Source organism: Cheilinus undulatus, linkage group 20 (assembly GCF_018320785.1).
Source record: "Cheilinus undulatus linkage group 20, ASM1832078v1, whole genome shotgun sequence".
NCBI classification, from domain to species: domain Eukaryota; kingdom Metazoa; phylum Chordata; class Actinopteri; order Labriformes; family Labridae; genus Cheilinus; species Cheilinus undulatus.
The window spans coordinates 37260988-37288794 of record NC_054884.1 but is presented as its reverse complement, the minus strand read 5'-3'; the positions used below and the strand labels follow the sequence as shown (position 1 = coordinate 37288794).

The following is a 27807-nucleotide window of genomic DNA, read 5'->3' as shown; positions in this document are numbered from 1 at the left end:
CAGGAAGGTCAGACCTGATGATGTCTCACTGACATTTCAAATGTCCTCCTACAGTAAAAACCCTTGAATGCTCGTTAGGATGCACCGTTCCAGCTGCTAGTCATTTTAATGATGTGATTTCTGACCTCAGTGGACATTCGGGAAAGAGCAGCTATTTCTGTGATCTGTTGTTTCTTCTGCTCTCATTATGGAGATTCAGACCAGGATAACTGATAACAGAGGAGACTTATTGTTCGTTTTTTTTCAGCTCTAATGATCTGCTGCTCCGTTGTGTAACCGTCATCAACAAAACAAACGACACCCGGGCAGATTCTCTGATTTCCCTTTATTAGTTTGAAATGTGAAGCTGGAGAGGCTAAATTACATAAATACATCAGGTCGGTTTCTTTGTACAAAACATTCAAACACAAAGAGAGATTAGAGGAAGGGCAGCAGCAGTGTGAGGAGTCTGGGCTCTTGGAGGAGCTCCTGTTGTGTTCAGGGTGATGTGTGTTTGGAGAGCGTGAGGATGAGGAGTCAGGGTAAATCAGGCAGACGTGTCAAACAGCCTCTCAATCATCTCCTCCACCTCCTCCGGTCGGTACTTGTGATACTTCTCAGGGTTCTTAGTGAACGAGATGTTGGCACATCTAGATAAAACAGACAAAAAGCAGTAAGTAGGGTGAGATGTGAAGACCATGGAGGGCTGATTAGTGACACTTTAAGGCATCAACATTTATTATATCCAAAACACGTATTTGTACATCTATTTCAGGCCAATCAAAGCGACAAGACAAAATGAGGTAGTAGACATGCACAGCTCTGAGCTCTGCAAGCAGGCACTACTCGTTTACGACTGTGGAGCTTGTTGGTGGATATAACTTATGCTGAGGCATCAGTGTAGTTCTGCTGTCCAGATCTGATAAAACTGCTGCTAACTGCAACACTGGCAAAGCAGGTCTGGCTGCAGACAGCAGCTCTCAGATGCGCCTCTTGCAGACAGCTATTGTGAGACACACCACAACCATCAGGATGAAAGTGACGTAATTTTCCGGTTCATCATACCATTTGAGTAGTTACACCAGGGATGGGCAAGTTTGTTTGCCAAGAGGGCTGCATTAATTTTGTCAATGCTAAGTTGTTACAAACTTTCAGTCAAGTTTAAACAAAATCAGTTGTTTTTATTAGATAAACAGAAGTAAATATATTTTGTGCTCTTTTTTCAATGCAGTGAGCATGATTGTTACACATTTTAACATATTTTACGTGCATACTTTTTCACATATATACTTAGTGATGCAACCGTTTACAGAAACAACTAGAAAGGCACTCAGAGAGCACAGACCTCCACCATTAGCCCAATCTCCCAATAGTGAAGAATCCTTTAAAAACATTCCTGGATCCAGATGGTGATCCGGATCACTCCCAAAATCGAATTCGCCGATTACTCCATCCCCAGTGGGGTGGAGGCACAGTGAGGCAAAGCATTGGCTTCGCTACGTGTGGACTGTCATGGTAGAAGCACCCATGGTCTCACTGGACTACTGAAAGTCATGGCAGAGGGAGAATATTCCTCTATTCCTCCCAGCATTGTGAGTATTCTCGCTACAATTCGCTGTCTTTCTCTCTGTTACGCTCCGACTTGTCTCCTTGACCGGGCATGCGTCTTTCAAACTCTATAAACTCCAAAACTTTGAATAGAAACACACTAAAAAATGCTGCTGGGATTGAAGTTACTCATGTCCGCCATCTCCTGGTGTAAAGTGATAACCGCGCAGACCTCCACCATTGGCCCTATCTCCCAATAGTAAAGGATCCTTTAAAAAATTCCTGGATCCAGACGGTGATCCGTATCAGTCCCAAAATCTAATCAGTTCTTCCTAATGCCATTTCTGACATTTCCTGAAAATTTCATCAAAATCTGTCCGTGACTTTTTGAGTTATGTTGCTAACAAACGAACAAACCCACCCGATCACATAACCTCCTTGGCGGAGGTAATTATAGCCATTTATATCTAATCATTTCTTTCAAAGAACTCCTTATACACTAAAAATCAAAAATGTTTATTTTGTCAAGTTTTCTGGGCAGATCTTGTTATATTTTCTTCATGTTTTTATACAGTTGTTTTTGAAATTGACTTGAGGGCTCCATTGAGTGCGGTGGAGGGCTGCACATGGCCCCAGGGCCGCCAGTTGGTCACCCCTGAGCAACACAATTTCCATCAGCTAATGGCTTCATTAAGCGACATAGCCAAAGCTAATGTAGCTACGCTAGTGACATGTTACTATGTAAGTCAAAGCAGCAAAAGTAGCTTTAGCTTTAGCAGTGTTAGCTTAAGCAAGCATAACTAAAGCAAACATGGCCACATATGGCATGAAGGTAACATAGCTACATAGCAAAGTTAGCCTTGGCAATGTCAGCTTTAGCTACATAAGCTAACATTGCATTGTAAGCTTTGGCTTTATTTGCTGTGTTACAGTTACAATAAACAGCCTGTACTTCATGACAACAGCCATATATATTTAATGTGATTTAACCAGGTTTTGCAGGTTTTTAAGGTAAAGGTTTTAAGGTTTTTAGCATTTTAGCATTTTGTGTCCTCACTCTCATCTACCCTAAGTGGATGTTTAATCAGATTTGATTTTTAAAGTTTTCATGTAAATCCACATCCTGACAGTGATGGCATCAGAAAGAGGTGGTCTCCACACTGGTGGCAGTCTTTCCTACCAGCCTGTAATACAACCAAACCCAGGCGGTAGCCATCATAAACTCATGCTGAAGCAGGCTGGGAGAAGAGCAAAAATATCTTTTCTACCAAGAAAAGCCTTTACAGTTTACTCTTGTTTTACTAAAGTGATGTGGTCTAGTGCTGATAAAATTGTTGCTATGGTATAGCTACATTGGAGCTAATCGCTACACCACCGGTAGCCATGACTAACAGCTTCCAATACAACTGAGCCCCTCTTGTAGCTACTGCCACGTTCCCCTTAAATGGTGCTGATTGGTCTGGTCTGTTCTCAATCCAGGCACAAACATTTCAGCTTGGAGCTTTTCAAGATGGATCTGCCTGATAACAGACATGAAATCTGGGCAACCCATCTTCTTTACAAAGAAAAGCTGATCTACAGCATCTAGTTAGAATCTGTCTGTGTAAATGCTCGGTCATGCCGGTTATTGAAAGCGTGATCCAAACAGATAACTGGACTTAGTTAAGGTCCTTCAAGACATTCCATTCCTCCTCTGAGAGGCTTCAGCTCTTAAACTATCTGGAGGCAGAGGGAAATGTAAGTACTTGTTAAATATTAGAAAGCCAGAGATCTGGATGGTCATGTCAGAGTCGTTGGCAGTCCCTGACCTTGGAACCAATCAGCACTGCAGCCGGACCCCATAGTTCCTGGGCCTCTGGAGATTTCTACCCACTGAGCAGGGACTCTTTAAGGGGTACAATTTTTACCCCCCAACCTAAATTTAGACCCAGTCGGATAGCACACAGTTCTTTAAAGGTTCCTAGTTCCTGGGGGGAATTCTTGCTGTCAAAAAGCACCTGAAGCAAGTTTTATTTGAGGTCTTAAATGGCACCATAGTTTACAAAAAGGACATACACTGACGATTTGGAACTAAGGATTAAGACCATAAACTTATCTGGAAAATGTTTAGTGAAGTAAAAAGATTTATAAAGTGAGAAGTATGCCCGTTCTCTCAGATCAGTCTAAGATCAGTATTATTTAACTTCCAGTGAAGGCTTCTCCTGCTGGCTACTTGAAAGACACAGCCTTAAAGCTCTTCTGCGTTAGCTTTGCTTTTCAGACCTTGAAGCTTTGTTTCCTCCGTACATTTTCTCTCTGCCCCTGACGTCAGAAAACTCTTTATCTCCATCAGCGTGCCTCTCACCTCTGCAGGAAGTTCCTGTAAGCTTCAGACACGACTTTCTTCTGAGACTGACGGATGAAGTCTCTCTGTTCTTTGTCGGGGATGGCCCAACCCTTCTGGATCTTACACAACTCCTCCAAGCCGTCATTAAAACCCTGAAAGGCATGAAGACCAAAGAGGTCAGCTTGTTTTTCATGGTGAGGCTACAAACGTGAGGATTTTTACAGGATCTGGTGTTGAAAGATGTCAGAACTCACCTTGAATTTGTCTTTTATCACTTGTCTCTCTTTGTCCTTCAGCTGCAGGAAGGGAAGAATTCAGTTACATCAGGCACAGGAAGTATCAAGGCTTTAATCTGAATGCTTTTTGACATATTAAACAAGATGACTTTATTTTTAGAGCCTGAAAGAGTTATCAGTGTTCAGTGCTGTCTTAAATATGACCTGTAGGAGACACTCGGGCCTCACTGGGCCTCTGCTAAAAGTGGCACAATGTAAACTTCTCCTTCGTGCCAAAGATCATACAGACGTGTTGAAGTTGACACGTCTGTCCCAGCATTTGAGAAAGATAATACAATAAAGTTCTGACCTTGGTGCCAGGCTGGAGGACGGGCATGTTTCTGTCAGTTAGGTGCTCTGTGACTTTCACCCAGCTGTGAAACAGTAAAAAGATAAACCAGATTAGAATATTTACAGGTTTTAGGATGTATGGGTGTGAAATTTTACGAGTTTACCTGCTCTTGTACGTAAGGATCTGCTGCTCTATCAGCTCTCTGTATGAACTCTCAGCTTTTTTCTGAGTCACCGTCACTAACTGGATCAGCTCGGACCTGAACATGTTTACAGGAGAGAGAGCATCACATGTAAATGACTATTACTATATTTATACAGGGATTTACATCTGTTCTGGGCATTCAGGGCATGGACTGGACTGGATTGGTTGTGTAGATGCAACACTTACAGGCATGCAATAAAAACTGCCCCAGCGAGAGTCATAATCTGCTTTATTCCACTGATAAACAAAGACATGGCTATGTATGTCTGTACAGCCTTGCTCAGAAAGATGGGGAATGCAGCTCTTTTTTCAGAGATTCACATCATGGGGCACAGACAGCCTTGTGGTTTAAGGCCCGCCCCGTGTCCAAAGGCAGCCCAGGTTCGAATCTGACCCGTGGCTCTTTCCTGACGTATCTCCCCGCTCTCTCATCCTTGTTTCTGGCTCTATCCACTGCCCTCCTTTATCAATTAAAGGCACAATAAGCCCAGAAATACATCTTTAAAAAAGAGAGAGATACAGATCATTTGGGTCCAACCAAAAATATGAGCTGGTGTTTCTATTCCCAAAGGGCTCTTTATTCGGTTCCATTTTGCCTTCCAAATATCTTTAAAAAGGCAATTAAAATGAAATAAAAGGGAACCTACTCTTTGATTGTGTGCTGGCTACCATAACTACCAAAAGCAGCCAGCTTATCCGTGAACGAAACACCTTGACTCCCTCATAACTTGTTGTCTAGAGTTGTCCTTAAATTTAACCGTTAGCGTTCAGTTCTGAGTGCACGGTAGCTTGTTGGCATCTATCTCACAATCTGTGTGGTCTGAAGTTTTGTTTCTTGAATGTGAAGTTGAGCTAATCTCCTTCTGAAAACAGCCCCTTTTTCCTGATATAGCTGTTTCATAATGAAAGCATCAAAGCAACATAAAAACTGGGGACTTAAACTGTAGAGAACATTGCTTGCTGTGATGGGAAATCTGTCTCTTTTTAGAGATCTAGATCATTTAGTTCCGGTTTACTGGCTTCCAAACAGCTCGATGTTTGCCAGCTTGGCTTTCTAAATGTGTGTTAATTAATGACAAATATAGCAAAAAGGAAATAGGCTCTCAAACGGCAGCCATCTCCTGTCATTCATATAAAAGAGCCAGCTCGTAGAACTGGCAAATCATCATGGCTGCTCACTCCTCAAAGTTTATTTCTTTAAGAGTACAGCATCATTTCTCTGAAAAGCATGTTTGTGACAACATGAAAGAGAAATCCTGTTTCAGAGGCACTGCTAGCTCATGGGTACATAGCCTTGATTCATTCTTGTCTACAGCGGCTTCACTGCACAAATCATGTAGGGATACCGAGCCATGGTAGGAGAGCCACAGAAATGAAGTATGGGTTACTGTTTGCATAAGAGGAGGGAAAGAGAGTTCTGATATCAGGTTGTCACTGGAGATGTCTTAATAATCCATAGTCTGGATGCACGTGCTGAAGTGCAGTCACTTTGTATCTGAGCAACAATAATATATTAAAAAAAAAAATGTGAACAGTGCCTGATCAGCCCTAAAATCCACTCACTTATAAAACAACTTCACAATATAATCCCTATAAAGAACACATTAAATCCACTTCCTGAATAGCAGGCCATTTCTGAAATGGCCATCTGTTGATTTCTTTTGATTATCTCCAATTGTTCTCAGTTCTTCTTGTTATCTGCTAAATTACAAGAGCAGGGAAGTGAGCATCTAAGAAGGATAATTGAAGTTACTCTGATAGTAAATATGGGGGAGGCAAGTCTGCTGAACATAATACTGATTAATTCACCACTTAACTAAACCATGGCACCGAAGGCCTTAGCTCCCAACCTGGGGTCTGGGACCCCCTAAGGGGGGGCGCCAGAGATCTCAGGGGCGGCGTAAGGCCCTGTCTGCCCTGAGGTTGTTTAAATTAGATTTGCACATATCAACAGAAATCAGGGTATAACAAATAATTCATACCATGGTTGTTGGGCAAAAGAATGTGTGTTTCAGGCTACTTTGTTTGGATTTACACACACACACACACACACAAATTAAGTTTTGGCCACAAAGTATCAATATTTTTTTTTCATGTCAGTCCTGGGGGGATAAAAGCGAGGGGGGCTCAAAGGAAAAAAGGTTAGAAACCACTGTCGTAAGGGAATCCACTTTTCCTTCATGAGCAGGTAATATAGTATTTTTTGATGGAACACTCACATTGAAATTCTCAGTTTATGAACTACAGATATGAACATGAATACTTCAAGTCACATGTTTTGGTTGTATGAAGGTTTTAGTGAGCCCTAGAAGAGTTTCAGGTTTCTAATCGGACTGCAGCATACTTATAAAAATGTATATTATAAAAGGGAAGAACTCACTTCTCCAGTGATTTCAGGATGTAATTGTAGTTGTTGTGCAGGAAAATGGCGCTCAGAGCAGGATCCTCGTACACTTTGGATTTACTGAGCAGATTTAGCTGCAGGTTCCCCAAAACCTTACCTGAAATTAAAACAAGCACTCATCAGATCACACAAACAACATTTAAATACTCTAAACCCCAGGAGCAGTGTATTTCTTCTATTCTTACATATATAAGTGCTGAGGAGCCTCTTGTTGAACTCGGAGGTGTAGCTGCTCGCTGATGAACTCGTCTCTGAAAGAAAAAAGGAAGTTTAGGTACTAAAATACTCTCTGTTAACTGAATAACCCTCAATTAAACAGTCTAATAGGATAACACTTCAGTGGTTTTAAACACAGGGTGGAAGGAAATCTAGTTCTTCACTCATCATGATGAATATTAATTACACAGAGAGCACTCAGGTTTTTATCGCAGTGTATTAAAGTATTTTAATCAACCTGCATGAGACAGATGAGTCTCTGAAATAATTATCTCCTATTACAGTTTAAACCTCAGTGTTAAAAAAAGAGCTTCACTACAGAAATCAATGTCAAATGGAGGGATGGAGGTCCATTTACTCAACATTTTGCACTGAACTGACCCTTAGCTGGCTCTCTGCTTGGTCAGCTGACCCTCCAATCAGAGAGCTCCCTCTTACAGCACTGTTACTGGACTCCTTCCAGGTAGACAAACTTCCACCCAGGCCTAGTCTTTTTAGTGTAATAATGCGATTTGCATTTTCATTGATATCCAAGCAAGTAAACTCATAACACTATTAATGTATTATATAGTAACTGCAGGCAGTGATGTAAATTTTGCAATTCTCAACTCAAAAATACAAATATTAGTCAGGATAAAAATAAAAAACCTGAAGTTTTCACAGTAATGTTTTCAAAATAACATAGTATTTTCCAAGAAATATCATTTTTCCTTTTTTTAAAATAAAGGAACTTCTACAAAGTGTGATACTGGCACTTATGTAAACTCAAAGGCCTTTCTGCAGGAACTTCTGTAAACCTTTCAAGTACTACTGATACAAAAATAACCCTCTATTACGCAATTATATACATAAATGCACAGCCTTATATGCCTGTTGTGATTAGATTATTTGTGCAGCACTAATTTGTACAAACTTTTTGTCTTAATCCTGGGATAAATCCTGATCGTGGGATGCATAAGATTAGATTTTTGCCAATATCCAATATGTAGATATTTACAAGTTAATTTTAGCTAACACAGAAATCACCAAATATTTAATCCTGACCTTCAGTTCTTAAAACACACAGTTTCAAATTTAGGGAGGAAAACAAAATCAAATGTCAGTCCTTAAAACAGACTTTAAAGGCCATGTAAACTGATAATTAATCTGTATTTAGGTTTGTTGTATGACAGGCCACTGTGTTATGAACCTCCAGGTCAAATTTCAGTCAAATAAAACATCCAAATTTACGAAATTAAGTTTCAAAATCATGAAAAATGAGGCAGTAAAATGTGCTCCAGGATGGTGTAGGTGTGTCTGTTAAATTAGCTGAAGCCACGCCCACTTCTAAGAAATATGATCCTCTTAATTCTGAAAAACGCAACAATCTTACGTTTACATGATCAGAGCACAGCTGCCTGGGTCTGTGAGAAGAGACAAAGTCAGTTTTCTGGCTTAAATCTTTGTTCTGATGCTTTCAATGATCCATAGACCACTGTGGCTGATGGCTTTCGCAAATTTACCTCACAATGAACAATAAACAGCATTTAACTGACTGTTCATTTTCAATAAAGGCAGTAACACAAGCTTACTACAGACTGTACTGAGATGAACTGCTGTGATTTTATATTGTAGTGTTAGAGGGGCGGGGCCATTCCCCACTGTGGGCCAGTGACATCACCAGCCCATATATTTGCCCCACCCACATTAAACCTAGCCAGGAAAGAGGTGAAAAAACTTTCAATCGACATAACAAATTCAGTTACACATAAATCTCAGTGTTTTCACATGTTTACAGCAACCATATTCCAACATATCTAGGGTGTTAAGACATAAATTTAGGATTTGACTTTACAGGGTCTTTAACGTATAAGGATGGTGATGAATAACAAAGAGACTTCAGCTGACGTCTGTTGGTCCAGCCATAAATTCAACTCAGCTGATACAAACAGCTGATAAATGCAGATTTTACTGCCAAAATTTCCATACCTGCCAACACTAATAATTCACTTTTTAAGCGCATATCTGCAGATACTATAATGCATCCCTAAAACAAATGTATATCCATGATATACTTGTTGAAATATAGTTATCTACTTCTATGTTATTTTTGCCTTCAACAGTGAAACCAGTCCCTAACACATCTCTGTCACTGATGAAAGATGAAATGCCAAGAATAAGTTGAAATACAATTCCAGCATTATTGACATTTGGAGAGTAAAGTCAGCTCTTTCACAGCCATGGTAGCTGCCAGAGCCTTAACAACCACACAGTGACCACACAAGCTAGGCTGGAGGTTGTTATTTGGATTTTCAAAACAAAATAAATGTCAAGCATGGCAGGCAAAATCCTTTTAACCTCATATTTTCTGTATTTAATCATCTGGGGGCTGGATACCAAGCTTTAGGGGGCCTGATATGGTCTTTGGGCCATATGGTCTTTGAATCTCTGTCTGCATTCTTCCATGTAAGAAAACTTTATGAAACAAAGGAGTCAGTTTAACTTGAACTACACATCAGTAAAAACGCAGGATATTTTCGGTTGTTTTAAATGGGAAGGAGCCTGTTGACGAGATTTTGTCTAACGCAGAGGAAGTAACCAGTGGAGGCAGGTCTTCAAGGGTCAATTTGTGCAAATCGTGCAGATTTTAAACATAAAAATACAAGATCAGATCATAAAATATGCACTTAAATGTGATTAGACTACTCTGAAGAGTTCAAAGAAGCTCTTACCAGCAGATAAAATTCATAATCACTACTGAAATTTAAACTGAGACATTCTACACACCTACTACTTTTACTTCAGTTATTCTAAGTCCATTTCACTGCTATTAACAGATGATACTTCTCTCTTCACCATCGGGGTCTTGTGCTTACCTCGGGGGTCTAAAGGAATATTGTAAGTGTCCCCAAGTACTAAAGGGGCCGAGGCAAGGCAAGAGAGAAGAGAAAGAGGCACAAGTGCAAAAAGGTTAGAAAAGATTTGTTAGTGCAGAGTAAGCAAAACAGTCATCAGCCAGGCAGCGAGGGGGGGCGAGCGTTGAAATAAAGGCAGACTTTAAAGAAGGAAATAAAGATGCAATTAACAGACCCTGCAGGAGGGGGGATTAATGCTAATTACAGTTCTGAAATCGGATCCATGTTTTGTTTTAAGACATGCACGTGCGTCTCAGAAGCTGTCTGAAGGCAGAGGAAAGCAGTTTGAAGCTGCAGCCAGAGAGGAAGGGAAAGTTTGAGGAGCAGAGCTAGAATAAAAAAAGAGACACAGAATGAAGGGGGAGAAAAAGGAAACTGCTTTGAATGATGGACTATAGCTTCTATTGGAGACAACGTATAGGATCCAGTGTAATAGAAGGTCTGTCTTTATATAGAAGCAGTATACTAGTATATCCAAAGAATAGCTCATTTATCAGCATTAAATCATGACATATTTGGACTCATGGAGCAAGATTCTGAAGCAGTAGTGTTTAGACTCTGACATGCCTGCTTTTAAAAAGCTCTGTACACCTGAGATAACACCCGTCTCAGACTGGGTGCAGCACATGCATTCACAGCTTTCATGCCAGGTCATGTGTGCTGCCTCTCGCTGCTGTCACAGCCCTGTCTTTCTTCATAAGTTTTACTTCAATATATGTCTTAAAGTAGCTTGATTCCCTGTATACCTAAGCTGGAAAAAATCAGATTAAGTTGACTTTCTCCTCATAAAAGCCAAACTGGGCTTTTACTTTGAAAAGGCACAAAATGTAACTGTGCTGTGTTCATCTTCCACCTGACAAATTCTACCAATGTGAACATGCATATCTACAAATACAAGGTGAATATGACATTGTATCATTTCCCTACAATTTTGGCATGCAGCCTGGGTTTAAATAGGCATGCTCTCTATTCTCATGATCCTCTGCAGTTAAGAAGGAGCCCACATGTAGGCAGTCTGAAAGCCTTGAATTCTTGTACACATGCTGAAATAAAATCAAGCCATGGTATAGCTGTTGCGTGGCCACCACTCTCCCAGTCTGGCACAAATATTAGAAATAAAAATATTAAAATCAGGTACTATTTTTTAATCATACAGTAGATTCAGAAAGTATCCAGACCCTCCATATTTTTCAATTTTGCTATCTTAAAACCTGCAATAGTCAAAAAAAATCATTTTATTCTCATTAATCTACACCCAGTGCCTTATCATGTGAAAACAGAAAATTAGAAAATGCTTCAAATTAATTAAAAATAAAAAAACTGAAATGTCACATTGACATAAGTATTCAGAGCCTTTGCAACGACACTGTAAATGTAGCTCATTTCTCTTGATCATTGAGAAATGGAAGGACCCTGAGCTACATTTACGGTGTCGTTGCAAAGGCTCTGAATACTTATGTCAATGGGATATTTCAGTTTTTTTAGCTTTAATAAATTTGAAAAATTCTCCAAACATCTGTTTTCATTTGACAGGGAAGTAGGAGCAGATACACGAGAATAAAAACGATTTTTTCCTACTATAGCAGGTTGCTAACCTGACACGCCTTCAGTACCAAGCATTTGGCAAAGGGCAGAAGATTTGAAAAAAACTCGATGTGACATTCTGTCTGTCACATCTTTTCGGGCCAATCAGAGCAACAAATCACGTGACGCAGCTGTGACCAAGGAATAACATGAACCATGGCTACTATAGACATGTCAGTACACGACTTTTGTCGTTTTTGAAAAGAAAACACTCACTGCTGTTCTTTGTTCTTCGTTTAACGAAGAAATGTCGTCATGTTCTGATAAAACTGGCGCTTTAGCAGCATCCACGTTTATCTCTTCCGCCATAATTGCCTCTTGTTGCTGCTTGCTTACGTCACGACTCCGCCACGCCTGAATGTACTGCCCCTCGCCGCTGATTGGTCCTGTCACTTTCAAACCGACTCAAACGGTTCAAACGGGAGCTTTGCAAGATGGATTCACCAGTGAGAAACACAGAAACAGGCGTACCCATCTGCTTTGCAAGGTTAGCAGGTTGCAACATAAAACTGAAAAAGTGAAGGGGGTCTGAATACTTTCTGAATGACCTGTATGTCTATCTCTGGGGTAAAGAGCTGAAAAAGTATCACAGTCCAAACACTTCCTCACTAAAAACCAGTGCTGCGTTTCCACCAAGTGGTATGGTTTGGTTCAGCCCAGTTTGGTAGTAAACCCTGATCTTGATTGCGTTTCCACAGCTAATGTCCTCCCAACCTCGCTCGTAGCAATGGGAATTAGAGACCTGAATCATTTTGCTCAGCAGTAAAAGCTGGTCTAAGAGCCAAAAACATCTCTTCATTTGGAATTATTTGGGAATTTTATGTCTATTAAACCCTTGGTTCCCAACCTGGGGTCCGGGGCTGCCTTGGGATGGGGCCAGAGATTTCAGGGAGGGGCACAATGATCTGTCTGCTCTGAGGTTGGTTCACTCAGACTACCTAAAATCATGATAAAACCCATGTTAATGGTTAATACCAAGGTCTTTTGCTAATAACACTTGTGGTTTAAATGATGAAAAAAATCAAATTTATGTGTTATTTTTTACAGCAAAAATGGCACTTTTTTCCTTGTGGGCCCTGGGGGGGCTAAAAAAAACAAGCTCATGACAACTGAATGGACTATCGTGAGTCCAGCTCCACTCCTTAGGGTCTGATTGATATCCTTGGTACCCTATCAGAGGAGGGCTAAAAAGCTGGATTGTACAGATTTATCATTTTGGTACCTTTCCTAACATTTCTTAGTGGAAAAGCCGATAATTGCCCAACCAAACTGAACCACACCACTTAGTAGAAAAACAGCGTCAGGTTTTAAATGTGAGGATTAACTGCAGACCTACACTGAAGCTCCAGCTGTGAATGTGTGATGCCTTCTTATTTAATTTCCACATGCTAACCACACTCATGGCAGTTATTAGCTCTGAATAAAACCGTGTTGGTGCAGCCAGCAGGAGGTCAGACACAACCATTAACTAACAGGTCGCGCAGCTGGGTCCGTACCTTGTGAGGCCAGCATGGCTCCGGCCGTCTCGTGGAAGTCCAGCAGCTGCTGCAGGAACAGGATCGCCTGCAGGAGGGAGAGGTCAAAGGTTATCGGCCTCGGCTTATTCATTAAACGCACACGCTCTGCTTGTCGCTGTTAGCTTTTACCATGGAGACCGACAGACATGGACAAACAGAGGAGACCTTGCAGAGATGTGTAAGAGTTTAGAGAGTAAACATGTGGAGCAGAGTTACGTAACAGAGAGGCTTACATTACTGGTCAGCTCGTGGACGGTTCCATCCTTTGGCATGTTGTACTCTTTATCAGGGTCGTTCTGTGGTTGAAGAGGAGAGAATGCAGTTATTAAAGAATGACTGAATGATGGTAGGTGGTAGGTAAAAACAAAGGTCAATGTTTTGCCTTGATGCTGTCTGCAAACTCCTCCAGAGCTTTGGCTCCAATCGTCTCCATGGAGGTGATGAGAGTTGGCAGCTTGTTCTTGGTGCTCGCTGCTGTTCCCTAAAGATGAAAAGCTCACAGGATTAAAGATTATCTTTATATATAGCCCGAGATTGTTAAAGAGATGCATGAAACTAACCTAAAATTTGGAATTAAAGAAACATTAACATAGGTCATTAGCCCTAACACTAATCAAAGAAATGCAAACATTAGGAAACTCTACGACGACAATAAACAAGATCCTAAAATGCAGTAAAACTAATCGATCTAGAATGTAAACAAACTTTTTAAGGACATAAAGGTGTTAATTTGCCGATACAAACTATAACAGACACCTCAGTGCATTTTAAACACAAAAGAGTGCGACCTGCAGCGTGGCGTCAAAGTCAGACTTGTTCATCTTCAGGTGTCTGAGGATGGGGAAGATGGTGAGGACGGCTGAGTAGTCGTGTCTCATTATGGCTCTGCGAGCCGCAGACACGATGTTGTCTCCCTCCAGCATCAGGTTGTCCAACGCTTCCTGTGGACGGCGAGAGAACACAAAGCAAATAGATATAAATCATGAATCTAAATTCTCTCCCTAAGTTTGGTTGTGCAGCGATTGTTATTATTTTTTACCACTGAGTCTGAGACGTACATGAATCCATGTTATGAAAGTTTTAAACTTGTTTTCACTGTTGCAGGTTTCAACAATGATTATCAGGTATTAGGGTTGCCCTGATCATGGATTTTTGCTGTGTGTCTGTTTTATGTCATTATGGACAGACAGATCAGAGCTAAAAAGCCTCTCTTTCATTTTCTCGTCCTGTATTCAACCCTTTAGGCATTCCTGATATCTCATTTTCTTAATTATGTGAAGTCTCTCTCGTTTATGCAACATCTTTGAAGTTAAGTCGCTGCTCTTCAAAATAAAAGTCTTCAGTGATGATTGGTCCTGGACGCTTTTATTGTGACAGACTAGGCGGGAATAAACCATGTCTATCATCGGATACTTTACTAAACTTTAGCACTGCAGTGCAAACAGACAGGAGGGATTGAACTGTTTCTGCTTTGAGAGAGACAAAGCCACACCCTGCTTCTTTTAATCATCCAGGACTACAGACACGTGGATTAAAACACACCTTCAGCAGGTAAGATGTTTGTTCCTGCTGCATCAGGTTCAAGTGAAATATAGACAAGCACTCCAGCAATTAGCCTGCCCCCTGACCTTACAGTGACCTCTGGTCAGAGCTGTCTGGCTCTGTGCCACAGCAGGGAGACAGAAGTCGGGGATTAGATGTACTGTTTTCTGGCACAAATCTCTCTGTTATGATACTTTCAATGACCCGTAGGCCACTGTGGCTGGTAGATTTGGGAAATTTGCCTCATAATGAACAAAAACACAGCAACCATTAACTTTCAGTGAAGGCACTTACATCAGCTAACAGACTGTACTAAGAACAGCTCTGATTTATATCTTTGTAGCATTAGGGGGCAGTGTAATTCCTCAAAGCGACCACTGATGTAATGGGTTTCCATATTTGCCCTGCTCAAATTAAATCATGCAAGGAAAGAGGTGAACAACTTTCTAACAGTTTTAATCTACAATTCAATTACACATGGATCTCAGCAGTGTTAATTTTGGCAGCTATTTTTAATTTTAGTCTTAGTTTTAGTCTTTAAATGAAATGCATTTTAGTTTTAGTCACATTTTAGTCATTTATACCCTTTTTAGTTTTAGTCTAGTTTTGGTTGACGAAAACTCAAGACATTTTAGTCTAGTTTTAGTCCATAAAAGTTTTCACATTTTAGTCTTTACTTTTAGTCCAAGCATTTATTCTCTTGCCTAAATCTGGCACCAAATCATGATAGTGTGTTCTACTCACGCTGCCAAACCTGAGGTCCCTGCTTTCTACAGCTGAGAGGCGGGATAGCTAAAGCTGCATTGTTTTTTGACATATTAACCTACAGTGGAGAAATATCAGATTTTGAATGTCCAACAAAAACTACATGACATTTTAGTCTAGTTTTAGTCATCTTGAAAAAAACTAAACTTAGTTTTTGTCAGTTTTAGTCATCACAGGTCTATTTTTATTAGTTTTAGTCTAGTTTTTGTCATGGAAAAAGAGGCTGTCGACGAATAGGTTTAGTCATAGCTTTAGTCAACAAAATTAACACCTGATCTCCATGTTTTAGCATGTTTACAGCAGCCTTATTCCAACATATCTAGTGTGTTAATACACAAATTTGCCTTTACAGGGTTTTTAAGCTAACTCTGGTACAATTCATCAAATAGCAATAGTATTTTATATGGTCCCTTTACAACTAAAATGATATTTAATCAGGATCACCAATCAAATAATCTAAATGCAAAATGAATGCTAATAATGAATTGTGGCTTCTCAAGAATTGTGATGAAAGCTATAAAAATATTTGGACAATTTTTAAAATTACGATAAATTCTCCGTGTCTTTCTATATCGATTAGAACTTTGGCTCAACAGGTCCAAAATATGTTGTTGCCATTCACGAAACCACTACGGCTGATTTCTACATTAAAATAATTTTAAATACTCTAAAGCTGATTGTTGGAGCATTAGATATTTTCTACATTTAAAGATTAAATATTAGACGTCTTGATCAACTTGATGATGATGTGGGTTAACCATCTATTAGCAACCCTGACCTCACATTTTAGAGAAAACTTTTATTTTTCCTGTGTCTGACCTGAATGAGGGAGTCGAAGGTCTTCTTCTGGTGGTGCTCTGGGATGATTTCAGCCAGCAGGGCATACTCGCTCTGAGCCAGCTTTACAAAGGCACTGATACAGTGGATGTACGAGTCGATCTCGATGTCCAGAACGTCGTCCTTCCCTGCACCAGAAAAGATCCAGTCAGCAGGTGCACTAAAACATTTTTATTCCAGTGGTTTGGATGATCTTTAAAAAGCAGTTAAAGTGGCTGTGGGTCTATATTCAACTATGAAGATGTTTCTTAACTGTGACTGCATGTTTGGTAAAATGAAATATGATGCAGTGAGATGTTATGAAATAATACACCCATCTTATAACCCCGCTTTGTGTCCTCTCTCCCCAATGTTCCCGTCACTCACCTGCGGCGGCCCCGTGCTTCTCGGTCAGGGCGTCAGACAGGTGTTTGACCCGCAGGTCGTGATCAAAACCTGGTGGGTGGGGGGTTTGGAGGGGGTAAGTAGGGGAACAGGCCTAGTCAAACCTGAGGGGTCATGACTAGGCCAGGAGGAGGGGGGCAAACCTGAACCTGGAAGATCTGAACCGACCACCACCAAGCACCCAGCGGGGGGGAGGGAAGCATCGGACACCCACGACAGTCAGGTGGGAGGGGGTTTGTGTGTGAGTCATGTCTGTGTTAGTCTGTGTGTGTCGCAGCTACATAAAGGGAAGTCACAACAGCTTTGGATTTGGAGCAGCTTTTAAAGGTCATTTGCTTCAGAGTTTCAAACATGAAATATAATAAAATATTTCTGGAATTTAACTCCTTTATTAGAATGAGCCGGCTCATAGAGAGGGGCATCAGGGAAAGATACTGAGGAATGACATGCAGGAAAGGAGCTGCAGGTCAGATTGAATCAAGGCTGCCCGTTTCGACGTCTACCCTCTGTATATGTGCAATTTAACTAATATTAACTCTCAGCCTCAAAGAGAAAGAATTACATTTTGGATGTTTACAGTTGCACGCATTGGTCTTTGGAGCTGTCCTTGCAGCAGCAGACGTCCCTGAGGCTCAAGCTAGTCTCTCCTTCTAGTTAGCTCTGAAGTTAGTCCCAACTTTAAGGATGCAGCAGACAAATAAGTCTCCCCTGTGTGCAGTGTTGGGTGCAAAATGCTTGAAAAGATCAGGAGTACTAAGACCTGATTATGTCGCATTGCCTTTATGATTTGTTTTGATGTCCCTGATTCGCAAATGCAACTCTCTGCAAAGACTGTAAGGATGTGGGATAGACAAAGCCATCACATTTATATTCATTGCATTAGTTAACTCTCCTTGTACTATCTGCAGAATTGTAAAGCTGTTGTGACTGAGGAAATTTATGTGTGCTTGTTTCTCTGACTGAGAAACAACATGATGCAGAGGCACAACATAAACAACACTATGAGCAAGGAGGAGGAGGAGAGGAAAGACAGAAGACCGAGGTGCGTTACCTTCCAAAGGAGTGAGGTTAGAGCCCCCCTTTTTCCCATCCAGCCCATGCTGTGAGTACTGTTTCAGAAGGTTCTGAGCCTTTCGAATCGTCCCTGGTCCCATGAACACAGAGACAGAGTCCAGAGGAGGGGAGGGCAGCAGGTCCAGACAGCCAAGAAACAGAAGAATGAAGAGGAGGAGGAGGAAGAAGAAGAGAGAGCTAGGTGATGAAATGTAGAAACCACCACCACAGAGGCAGCAGAGGGGGGGGGCACAGCCTAACACCACCACTACTCAACAGGATGGCCAGTGAGAGACAGAGCGTCTACGGCTATGTCATGAAAACACACCAGGGTACATGGGCTTGTAACCCAGGTCATGTAAGAGCAGAATAAACAGGTTAGATCAGGAGTAAACACATTAAACAGCCAAATAATTAATACAATCAACATTCATATCCAGCATTAATAAATCTATTATTATAATAACAGTCTGTTACATGGTTTAGACATTCAACATTCAGATTAAACACAGTACTAAGGCTCAGTTAGTGAGTTAGTAAGCATGCAGCACACTTAGTGCTGCAGTTACTGATTCTTATGGCTCTTATTTGCCACAAGAGAGCAGAAGAACACAGTTAAAAGCTGCAAGCAGTGGCTTTAAGATGCTGTGGAAGGTGCCAGAAAACAGTCGCCTTTTAAAAACATGTCGCTGCAGCCAGCTGGAGCCCTAAACCTACATACTCTTTAATGGCCAGCAGGGGGCAACTTCACTATCTGCAAAGGAGGTCTAACTGCATGACGCTTCCATGAAGAAATCAAGACTACTTGTCACTAAATTATCTGAATGAAAATATTTTATAGAGCAGTTTATTTCCTTGTAGTCCCCTTATTGCCTTATCATGCCTACACCTGCTGTGTACCATGCCTTGGCGTCACTGCTCCACTCTACCCTGTGAGCATCTTCTCTTCCTGCACATACTTGCATACTGTATGTGTGCAGATGCATACTCTGTCTAAACAGTAGGTTGCGATATGCATGTACTGCACGGGCAAATCCTCCAAGAAGAGGAAAAAAGGCAACCCCTAGTGTCGACAGCAGAGTCCATCCTGCAGACTGCTATGGATGCTTTTATTATTTTAAAGATGCACACAACAGCCCTCTTCCTTCTTCCACATCTATCCTGCAGCTCAGAGGATGAAATAGGCCCACGCTGGGCAAATAAAAATGTATTTAAAGAAGCATGAAACATTTAGAACTGCCTTTTTCATTCTACTAGCAGATGAGAACCCTGAACTCAGATAAAGTCAGGTTCACATCTTCTGCACACTGTGCCAGAGTCCACATGGATCATGCAAGTCACCAACAAGTTTACTTAGACACAGGGCTCTAGTACGGTATGCTTGTGTTCACCCTGGCCAAATGAACAAGACTTTGGGGGTCATGAGCACTCTAATCCAGGCTAAGGCCTCTAATGTGAAACTGTCCTTGATTTAGTATCTAAAGCCCAGTTCGCAGTGCCGTTTACACCGCTGTGACCCCTACTGTACTCCAAGCCTGTAAACAATGGTGGCTGTTGAGGAGATTAGCTTGGCTGCAGCTATTGATGCAGTTTTGCCACAACTGAACATTTTTTTTATTAAAAGGAGCACAAAGAGCTGCACTGAAAGCTTATACTGGTGGAAAAATATTTTTTATTTCCTTCCACTGAGCTCTTAGAACAGTTTCATTTATAAACTGGCTCTACTGGTGGTGAACAACAAAGGATGCCTGTCAATCTTGCCTTATGTAGTTAACTGCCTGGTACAGTGCACACCCGTCATCATCTTGCTTTCTTTGCTTGGCTTATAATGAATGTGATACACAGAACGTTTGCTCAGATGTTTGTTTTTTTTGAAAGGCTCTGCCTTCAAAACACCATCTATGGGGGTTGTCTAGGTGGATGTGTCAGGTTAGAAGTGCCATGCGCTCTCATGCTTTCACATTACAATGTAAATTAAGAGAGGGGAACACTGTTAATGCACCATTATGAAATATATTTGAATTCCTTAAATTTATATTGATTTTAATTGTTATAATGATTAGATCCAAATAAATGCAGCTCCTTTGATGTTAACATTTCTGTCTTCATTCACAAAATTAAACTAAATATCTCTAAGTTGTGAACAAATAAAGCGTTTAAAGTTGTTTAGGAAGCATGAAGCAGCATTTTGACTATTTTTCTACATTTCTTAGAACAACTGTCTATTCCGGTGGTTCTCAACATGGGGTTGGGACCCTCTGGGAGGTCACAAGACACTGAGAGGGGGTCGCCAGATGCCTTCAAAAAATATATTGCATATATATATATATATATATATATATATATATATATATATATATATATATATATATGCATATTTTACCAAATGTAATTAAAAAATATATGCATAAAATGAGTAGGTAATGTTTAAAAAGTCCTAAACTGTAAGTCTGCACACGACTATTCCTGAATGTGCACAGCACCTATGCTTCAGCCAGCTTCAAGTTATAGTGGGGGTCCCCGCTCTCTGGCACCTTTTTCAGGGGTCACAAGCTGAAAAGATTGAGAACTCCTGGTCTAGTCCACTAAAGCCACATTTCCATCAAGTTGTCCTGTTTGAGTATGGTTTGGTATGTTTCAGTATGCTGAACCCCAAAATAGTTTGTGTTTCCACAGACACCTGTGCCCCTACTAGGTGGGTGGACTGTTGAGGTTATGCAAGTGACAGTCCAGGACACGGTGTGGCTCTCTGATGGGTCCAAATATCCTAGATTTAAGCGGATATTAGTCTGTTTTTTCCTGTTTTCTCCCCCTCCTCACAGAGCTGACAGCCATGTTTCATTGTGCAATGAGCAGTCGAGCCGCGCACTAATAGTGACGTCAATGCAAACCCCTATTGTTCAGTGTAGCTCCACTTTTTTGGGACGGATCGGTAAGATGACACCCCAACCTAAGGGTGCCAAAAAATGGGACAGTACAGGCAGGTTTTTTGGGATTTCTTTACAACTTTTGATGTATGGAAACGCAAAAACATGCATGCCGTGCGGTACCGAACTGAACCAGACCACTCAGTGGAAACGACCTATAATAGAGGAAATGGTCTACATGTAACCAGCACCAACATGTTTGATTTTTAACCAAGAAATATGCTGTATTAGTCTAGATATAATCATTCATTTTGACTCAGGCATTTTTTGTAATGTGGGCAGACAGCTCACACAAAAACACTTCAAATGATGCAGCTGGCTGCTGAACAAAAGGTGGAACTTTATGTTTTTATGCTCAGCTAATCACGAAATGTGCTGGCTACTGTCCTGATAAAGCTGCTCAGGATGAAAAACTCATAAAACCTAACTTCAAACCAAAACGAGGGGCTAACAGAGGCTAAGAAGCTTTCAGTTCTTGAGTTTACCCCTTCACAGAGTCGAGCAAAGAATTAATGATTAGTGATTTATTAATGATCACCCTTCTCTATGATTGAACCTCTCCTATCTACTGTTTTATTCTAATGTTATGTTTTGTTTCAGCGCTGTCAGTAGAAGCAGCAGCAGGACGGAGCTGTGAGTGCTGATTAAGATCAAGCCGTGCTGTCAATAAAAGAATAATCACACAAAACAAAAGCCTGCTCAGTGCAATCAGATTTAAGTCTGATGAACACGACTACCTGCTCTTAGATGGCTACAAAATCCTCTAATCAACACGACACACACGGAGTTATTCCACAAACAAACAACCACTAAATCACACAAACACTGAACTCTACAGCTTCCTGTTTCATGTGGATGTTTGATAGAACCTAATTCAAACAAGGAACTAGTACTTAAGGACTAAAACACCCACTTTTATGCATCACATCCTCATGCACTACTTTATATTCAAAATAACTACATTTCTTTTTAAATGTATGACTTCTAAACTTCCAGACATCCTTCCAGTGACATCATGCATCCATAACTTTAACTAAGGGGTGTCAAACTCAAGGCCTGGGGGCCAAATCCAGCCCACGGCAGTTATGCCCTGCCCACCAGGTCATATCAAGTTTTAATTATAACTGGCCCACCAGTATGAGGTCTGCAGATTTCCTCAGATATAACAATGTAAACTTAACCTCGACAATTGAAAAGGTCCTGGTAGAGTCATAAGAATCAGAAAGAGTTTGTATTTTCGTATTTTCTAATTTGCATCTCACAATTATGACTTAGAGTTATGGTTTTAACTTTTTATATCATATTTTGACCTTTTCAAATCATAATTTTGTCTTTTATCTCATATTTTGCATATTTTGACCATTTGAAGATTTATTCAAGATTTAAATTTTTAAGTAATATTTTGACATTTTAAATTTTTAATCCCAAATATTAAACTTTTCAATATAAAATATTGCATTTTTATCTCATCTTTGGACTTTTATAACTCAATATTTTGAATTTTATCTCATATTTAGAATTTTCTGATTTAGAATTTTATTTTAAATTTTGACCTTTCAAAACTTTGAATTTGAATTTTATCTCATATTTTACCTTCGATACTCTTGATTTAAAAAATTTTTCTTACATCTTGATCTTTCCAACTCTTAAATATAACTTTTATTCCCCATTATTGACCTTTTTGATTTAAAAAAATTAACTTATTGTTTTTAAAATTTGTCTCATATTTTACATTTTAAACTCATAATTTTAAATTTTATCTCATCTTTTGACCTTTTAAACTTATGATTTTGAATTTTTTTCTTACATATTGACCTTTTCAACTCTTAAATATAATTTTTATTCCCTTTATTATTACAATTAGTACTTAAACTGTTAAAAATTATGATTTTAATTTTTGACTTTTTTATCTCAAAATAATTTATCATCAATGTCATCAATGAGGTTGACAGTTTATGGGAAATTTTGACCCAGTTAGGCCCTCAGGTTAGACCCAAATTCAGAATTCGGCCCCTGCTGTGATTGAGTCTGACATCCTTGCTTTTACTGAACCAATCTGGTAGGGTGTGAAAACATCCAAAACCACATTTTGACAACACTGAACATTTCTATTTTTAATCTCAGGTGGTAAACTGATTCTTATGGGAGATAATCTGCATAATTTCCCTTTGCAGCCTCACTAAAGCCATGGGTTTATTTATAATCCCCCACTAGGTTTGACAGAGCAGGAGATAAAAGTCCTGATTATCAGGATAATAGATCAAGATAGATTTTTGTCTGGTAAATCTGATCAGTGTGTTCAGTTAATTCAACCTTTAAATCACTGAATTTTCCTGTAAAACACCACAGAGAAACTAGAAGACTGGATCTATGCAAACAACAACCAACACATGTCTGCTCCTACATTTCACTACCGTACCAACCCATTCAGCCTCTTATTTCCCTCTAAATGTGACACCTAACAGACAGAAGCAAGCACAAGGCACACACTGAAGCTTTGTGTTTACCTGGGATGTAGACTGTCATCACAACATTGGGATTATGAAAGAGGAAAGGATGAAGGGTTAGTGTGAGCCGAGTAAAATCACAGAGAAACAGAGAAGTGTGTACGTGTGTGGTGGGGGTGTTACAGCGGGTTAAAAGGATCATTATGGAGAGGATACTTGAAACAGAATAATGTGCCTGGATGGTAATCAAATCAAACAGACTCAGAGCGGTGAAGAGGAGGGTTTTCATGTGGTGAAAGGTGCTGCTATCATTAAATAATCAACCATATGCAGAATCAGGCGGGTTTGATAGACTCGTCTATAAGGTGTGAGATCAAAGAAGAAGGGGGGTGAATTTTGTCAGATAAGGCATTTCATGCTGACCTGGTCTCTTTGGAGCCTTTTTGGTGGGTGTGTCCTTGCGTTTGGTTTGGACGGCAGGCGAGTAGAGGATCCCAGAGGAGGCGCTGTTCTTACGGAAGTGGTCCTTCAGACCTTTAATGGAGCGATCGAGCTGATTTGACCTAATCTGGAAGTAAACGGTCATGAAATCTGCAGAGAGAGAGGGAGAGAGAGAGAGAGAGAGAGAAAGAGATTTGTGCTTTGGAAACTCAAAAATTCCTCAGAGTACATGGTGTGGGCGAAACGCTATGCGGCTAGATTTTGTTGAATTTGGGGGTAAAAAGTAACCTTGCAAAGCAGATGGATATGGCCATTTTTGTGTTTCTCACTGGCGAATCCATCTTGCAAAGCTCCCGTCTGAACAGTTTGGGCCTGATTAGAAAGTGACAGGACTAATCAGCATCGAAGGGCAGTACTTTCAGGTGCGGCGGAGTTGTGACGTATGCAAGCAGCGAGAAGAGGCCGGTGCAATTATAGTGGAATACATTAGCATGGATACTGCTAAAATTTTATCAGAACTTGATGATATTTCTTCGTTAAAAGAAGAAAAAAGAACAGCTTTTTTTTCTTTACAAAAACAACAAAAGTTAACAGTCGCCATGTTTGCTTTATGCAGCTCTCTACGGAGTTTACTCCTCGGTAGGGGCTACAACGTCACGAGTTTTGTTGCTCTGATTGGCCTGTAAAAATATGACAGACAGAACGTTCATCCAATCACCCTCCAAGTTTTTTTTCAAGGCTCTGCCCTTTCCCAAACACCGTCTATGGGAGGTTTTCCATATGGATGTGTGAAACAAATCCATCTGGCGTGTCAGGTTAGGGGTAAAGTAGAAACAAACAATACTTGTTTTTAAATTACCTTGAGTAAATCACTGAACTAAGGTACTCTGTGTAATTAAGAGAGTGTTAAGTGTAAAAAAGAAGCACAAGGCGGGCTATATTAGCCCAAAAATCACAACGGTACCCTGGTTGCGTCCGTACTCCACCAGCCAGCCGGCGATACAGATGATGTCCTGGAGAACGGCTTCAGGCAGGTGTTCAAGAACCACATCTTCCTGGACCTCCAGCTCCTCGTCCACACTGATGGCATCCAGGATGAGGATCGGGGGAACGGGTTTACTGTAGCGGGTGAGGAGGCTGCGGAACTCCGCCTCCAGCAGCTCTTTACCTTTCTCAAAGCGTGCTTTCTGCAGAGAGTTTTTTTTTCCACATCAATCCAAAACTACCCCAGCAGAACAAACTTTTAATTTGAAACTTCTTTTCATTCATCCCCTTACTATCACCTTTTAACATCAACATCACTAACCAAAATAAATCAGAAAAGTCAGTGTGCACTGGTATGTAGTTGTTGCAAGTTTGTCCAAAAATAAGGTTAAAAAGAGCTTTTAAATTCAGAGAAAGTGTTGGTAATGTTGGTAACTTCAGGCTGATTATTACCTTCTTATGTGGTCTAAGACAGTTACTTTACAAAATCTCATCATACATCTTCTTCTAAAATCGCTGTCTCTTTCCACATTACAACCTAAAACTGAATGCAGTCAGATAAGCAACTACCCAACAAAGGAGCACCCAAGGAGCATTTAATGCAGGGTAAAAAGTAAAGAAAGATGGGTCAATTCTTGGATAGTAGAGCTACAGCTTTAAGAGAGTATAAAATGAAAGTAAATACTGTACCACTGTGTTGAGCTCAGGACTGTCAGGGTTGTTATCTTGAAAGTATTCCACAGCTTTCTGAATCTTTGCAATGCAAGCGAGATACTCATCCAGCCTTCCAGTCGGCCTGAAACAGGCAAATGCCAGATTATAAAACATTTAACTTAATCTACACATTTAAAACAAACCACTTCTGTTTAAGACCAGAGTCCTACCCCTCTCTGATGATCCTATCTGTGTCTTTAGCCACATGGTAATAACTGATGACGTGGTCCATGCAGGACAGGGTCTTGTCCACGTTCTCCTGCAGGCGCTGCAGATTCTCTGTCTGTTTGTGGACCGGGATGATGGAGTTCTCCAGCTGCATCAGACGACTCTCAAACGAAGACAGGATGGACACCTAACAGAAAAAGAACAACATCAATGCACGTCATAAATGAAAATTAAAACTGGACCTGAGCTATCTGTTTAGTGAAACACATTTTAACAAGAGAAAAACTACTCAAGTTTAGAAGGAAAACTCCCAGTTAGTTCAGCTTCCATTCAGTAAAAATGAAAATATACTTTTAGGCAGATCACAGTTGGATGAGCATGCAGTCCCAGGAGATAATCTGAAGCAAATTTGTAACCCCTTAATATTCCTGGTGTGAAAACGATATGATACCTGTTATTTTGATGTTAAGTAGTCAAATTTTTACCCAAAAGCTTCCACAAGAGAAAGAGAGCACTGTCTAAATTGTAAGCAGCATTTTTATTTTTTTTCGTACTAATGTTTAAGTTCAATTCAGACACTTTCTGGGAGATTGCGTTTGATTTCTAGTAATTAAAAACAAGAAATGACCCATTATTGGGTGCTTAAGACGTGGATTTGTATTATCATATTGTTTGGGCTTTGCTAGAATCGTATACAAGTTAACTAATCAATTAATCGTTATCTAAGGCTAATATATACTAGTATGTGTTTCGTTTGAGTTAAGGTGTCATAAATAATACATGCATGTATGTTTCCATCATACCATGCCCTTGGTCAGCTGATCACTCTTCTCCAGGTTCTCTCTGATGAATGACAGCGTCTCTTGCTCCTATAACACCAGAAATACATGCAATAACTTCATTATTTCATCTTGACATTAGGCTGACCCTTTTATGATTGTCAATAAATAACGACATAATCATCTAGACGAGCTCATGGGATCGTTATTCCACCAAAATGGTCGGTTTGGGATGCTTCCTTCCTCTCCTGCCATGTCTGACCTGCTTCAGTTTCTCCTCTATCTCCCGCTTCCTGGCGGACGCATCCTCGGTGGGAATCATCCTGGAGGTAATTCCACCCAAAGGACGGCCACCAGTGGATCAGAAAACGAATAAAGCACTAATATATGTCATAAAAGACAGGAAAGGGCGACAAATGCTACTGTTGTGATTAGCTAAAAGCATAGACGTCAAGCTAGAACGGATAGCCGTTAGAATGGAATCATTTCCGGTTTAATTTTCAAAGTAAGATAAACAATGTGCTTCACCCACTGAGTATTTCTAGTTCCAAACTTTAAAACATACTTAAAAATACAATGATTCAATTAATGATGCAAAATAGAACAGATACGCTTTGTACATATGCATATCCAATATATAAACGGGTATGCATTTAAGGTTAGCGAAATTAGTTGTTCTTATTTTGAAAGCGTAGCACTTCAAGTTCTGGTGGCTTACATGAACGTAAAGGGCGAGGCTTTTTTCCGGGTACGTGAGGTCCTGCGACTGGAACCAGCTGGGCGCCATGTTTGTTGTGGAAGTAAAACAAGTGTGTCGATGTAAATAGACACCGTACTGATAGCCCCGTCTTTACAATGTGTATGGATTATTTTGTATTTTTATGTGTTTTGTTGGCTATCTGATAACTATTAGATGTTTTCCATGTATTTTGCTTTTCCCCCTCCTCTAATATATTTTTCCGTTTTGATTTTAAATATTCTTTGTGCTGAGGTAAATATTAAAAATACACTTAGGTCGTTTGAAGACGTTTGTAAGACAGTTTGTTACAGTCTTAAAGCAGGGACATGACTAAAACGCTAGTAGTAGCTGTAGTCCACATAAGGACCAAAATACCTGCAGATAAAATTGTGAATGTTTAAGTAAAAAATCATGACTTAATTAATGTCATAAAACTAGCATAAAAAGACACTGAAATTCTTAAAGAGGAATAATACTCAATATGGAGATGGAAAATAAAACTGATAGCCTTTTTAAAATCAATGTAATAACATACATTTCTAAGATGAATTCTGAATTAGATTAATTTTTTACAGTTACTTGTTTAACTTTTTAAGGTTGATTTATAAATTAAACATTGGGGTTTTCGTTCTGGCGTTCATGTACTTTCTATTTTTAAATTTTTTGTTTGTTTTGGTTTGGTTTTTTTGCTTATCATTATTAACATAACATTTAATTTCACATTTTAGTGTTTGAAATATGTTTTAGTATCCCATTCGTTAATATGGCCATGTCATATCTTTGTGTCC

At 40.0% G+C, this 27807-nt stretch overlaps 1 protein-coding gene across 4 annotated transcripts; it reads right to left on the bottom strand.

Moving 5' to 3' along the window:
- Positions 1–306: 306 nt before the first annotated feature.
- exoc7 (exocyst complex component 7) lies at positions 307–26745 on the bottom strand. 4 transcript variants are annotated; one of them, XM_041815201.1, is made up of 20 exons: positions 26543–26745; positions 26305–26370; positions 25504–25688; positions 25310–25415; positions 24600–24822; positions 23618–23785; positions 23255–23266; positions 17819–17911; positions 16366–16511; positions 14028–14180; positions 13622–13720; positions 13473–13535; positions 13219–13285; positions 7214–7279; positions 7005–7125; positions 4584–4679; positions 4439–4502; positions 4108–4149; positions 3872–4005; positions 307–629 (listed from the first exon to the last, which is right to left on the bottom strand). In XM_041815201.1, exons 1-20 carry the CDS (start codon positions 26600–26602, stop codon positions 527–529), a joined length of 2067 nt encoding a protein of 688 aa, XP_041671135.1. In that variant the 5' UTR covers positions 26603–26745; the 3' UTR covers positions 307–526. The 4 variants fall into 4 exon arrangements, with proteins under 4 accessions (XP_041671135.1, XP_041671136.1, XP_041671137.1 ...); XM_041815202.1 differs by lacking the exon at positions 23255–23266; XM_041815203.1 differs by lacking the exons at positions 17819–17911; positions 23255–23266 and adding an exon at positions 16750–16818.
- Positions 26746–27807: the final 1062 nt, after the last annotated feature.

Coding starts and splice junctions, on each gene's coding strand:
- exoc7 (XM_041815201.1), bottom strand. CDS start 26,602: ATGATTCCCACCGAGGATGCGTCCGCCAGGAAGCGGGAGATAGAGGAG. Junction 16,512..17,818: donor TAACCTCACTCCTTTGGAAG/GTAACGCACCTC, acceptor TTTCTGGTGCAG/GGAAGGACGACGTTCTGGAC. Junction 13,286..13,472: donor TCCACGAGCTGACCAGTAAT/GTAAGCCTCTCT, acceptor TCCCTCCTGCAG/GCGATCCTGTTCCTGCAGCA.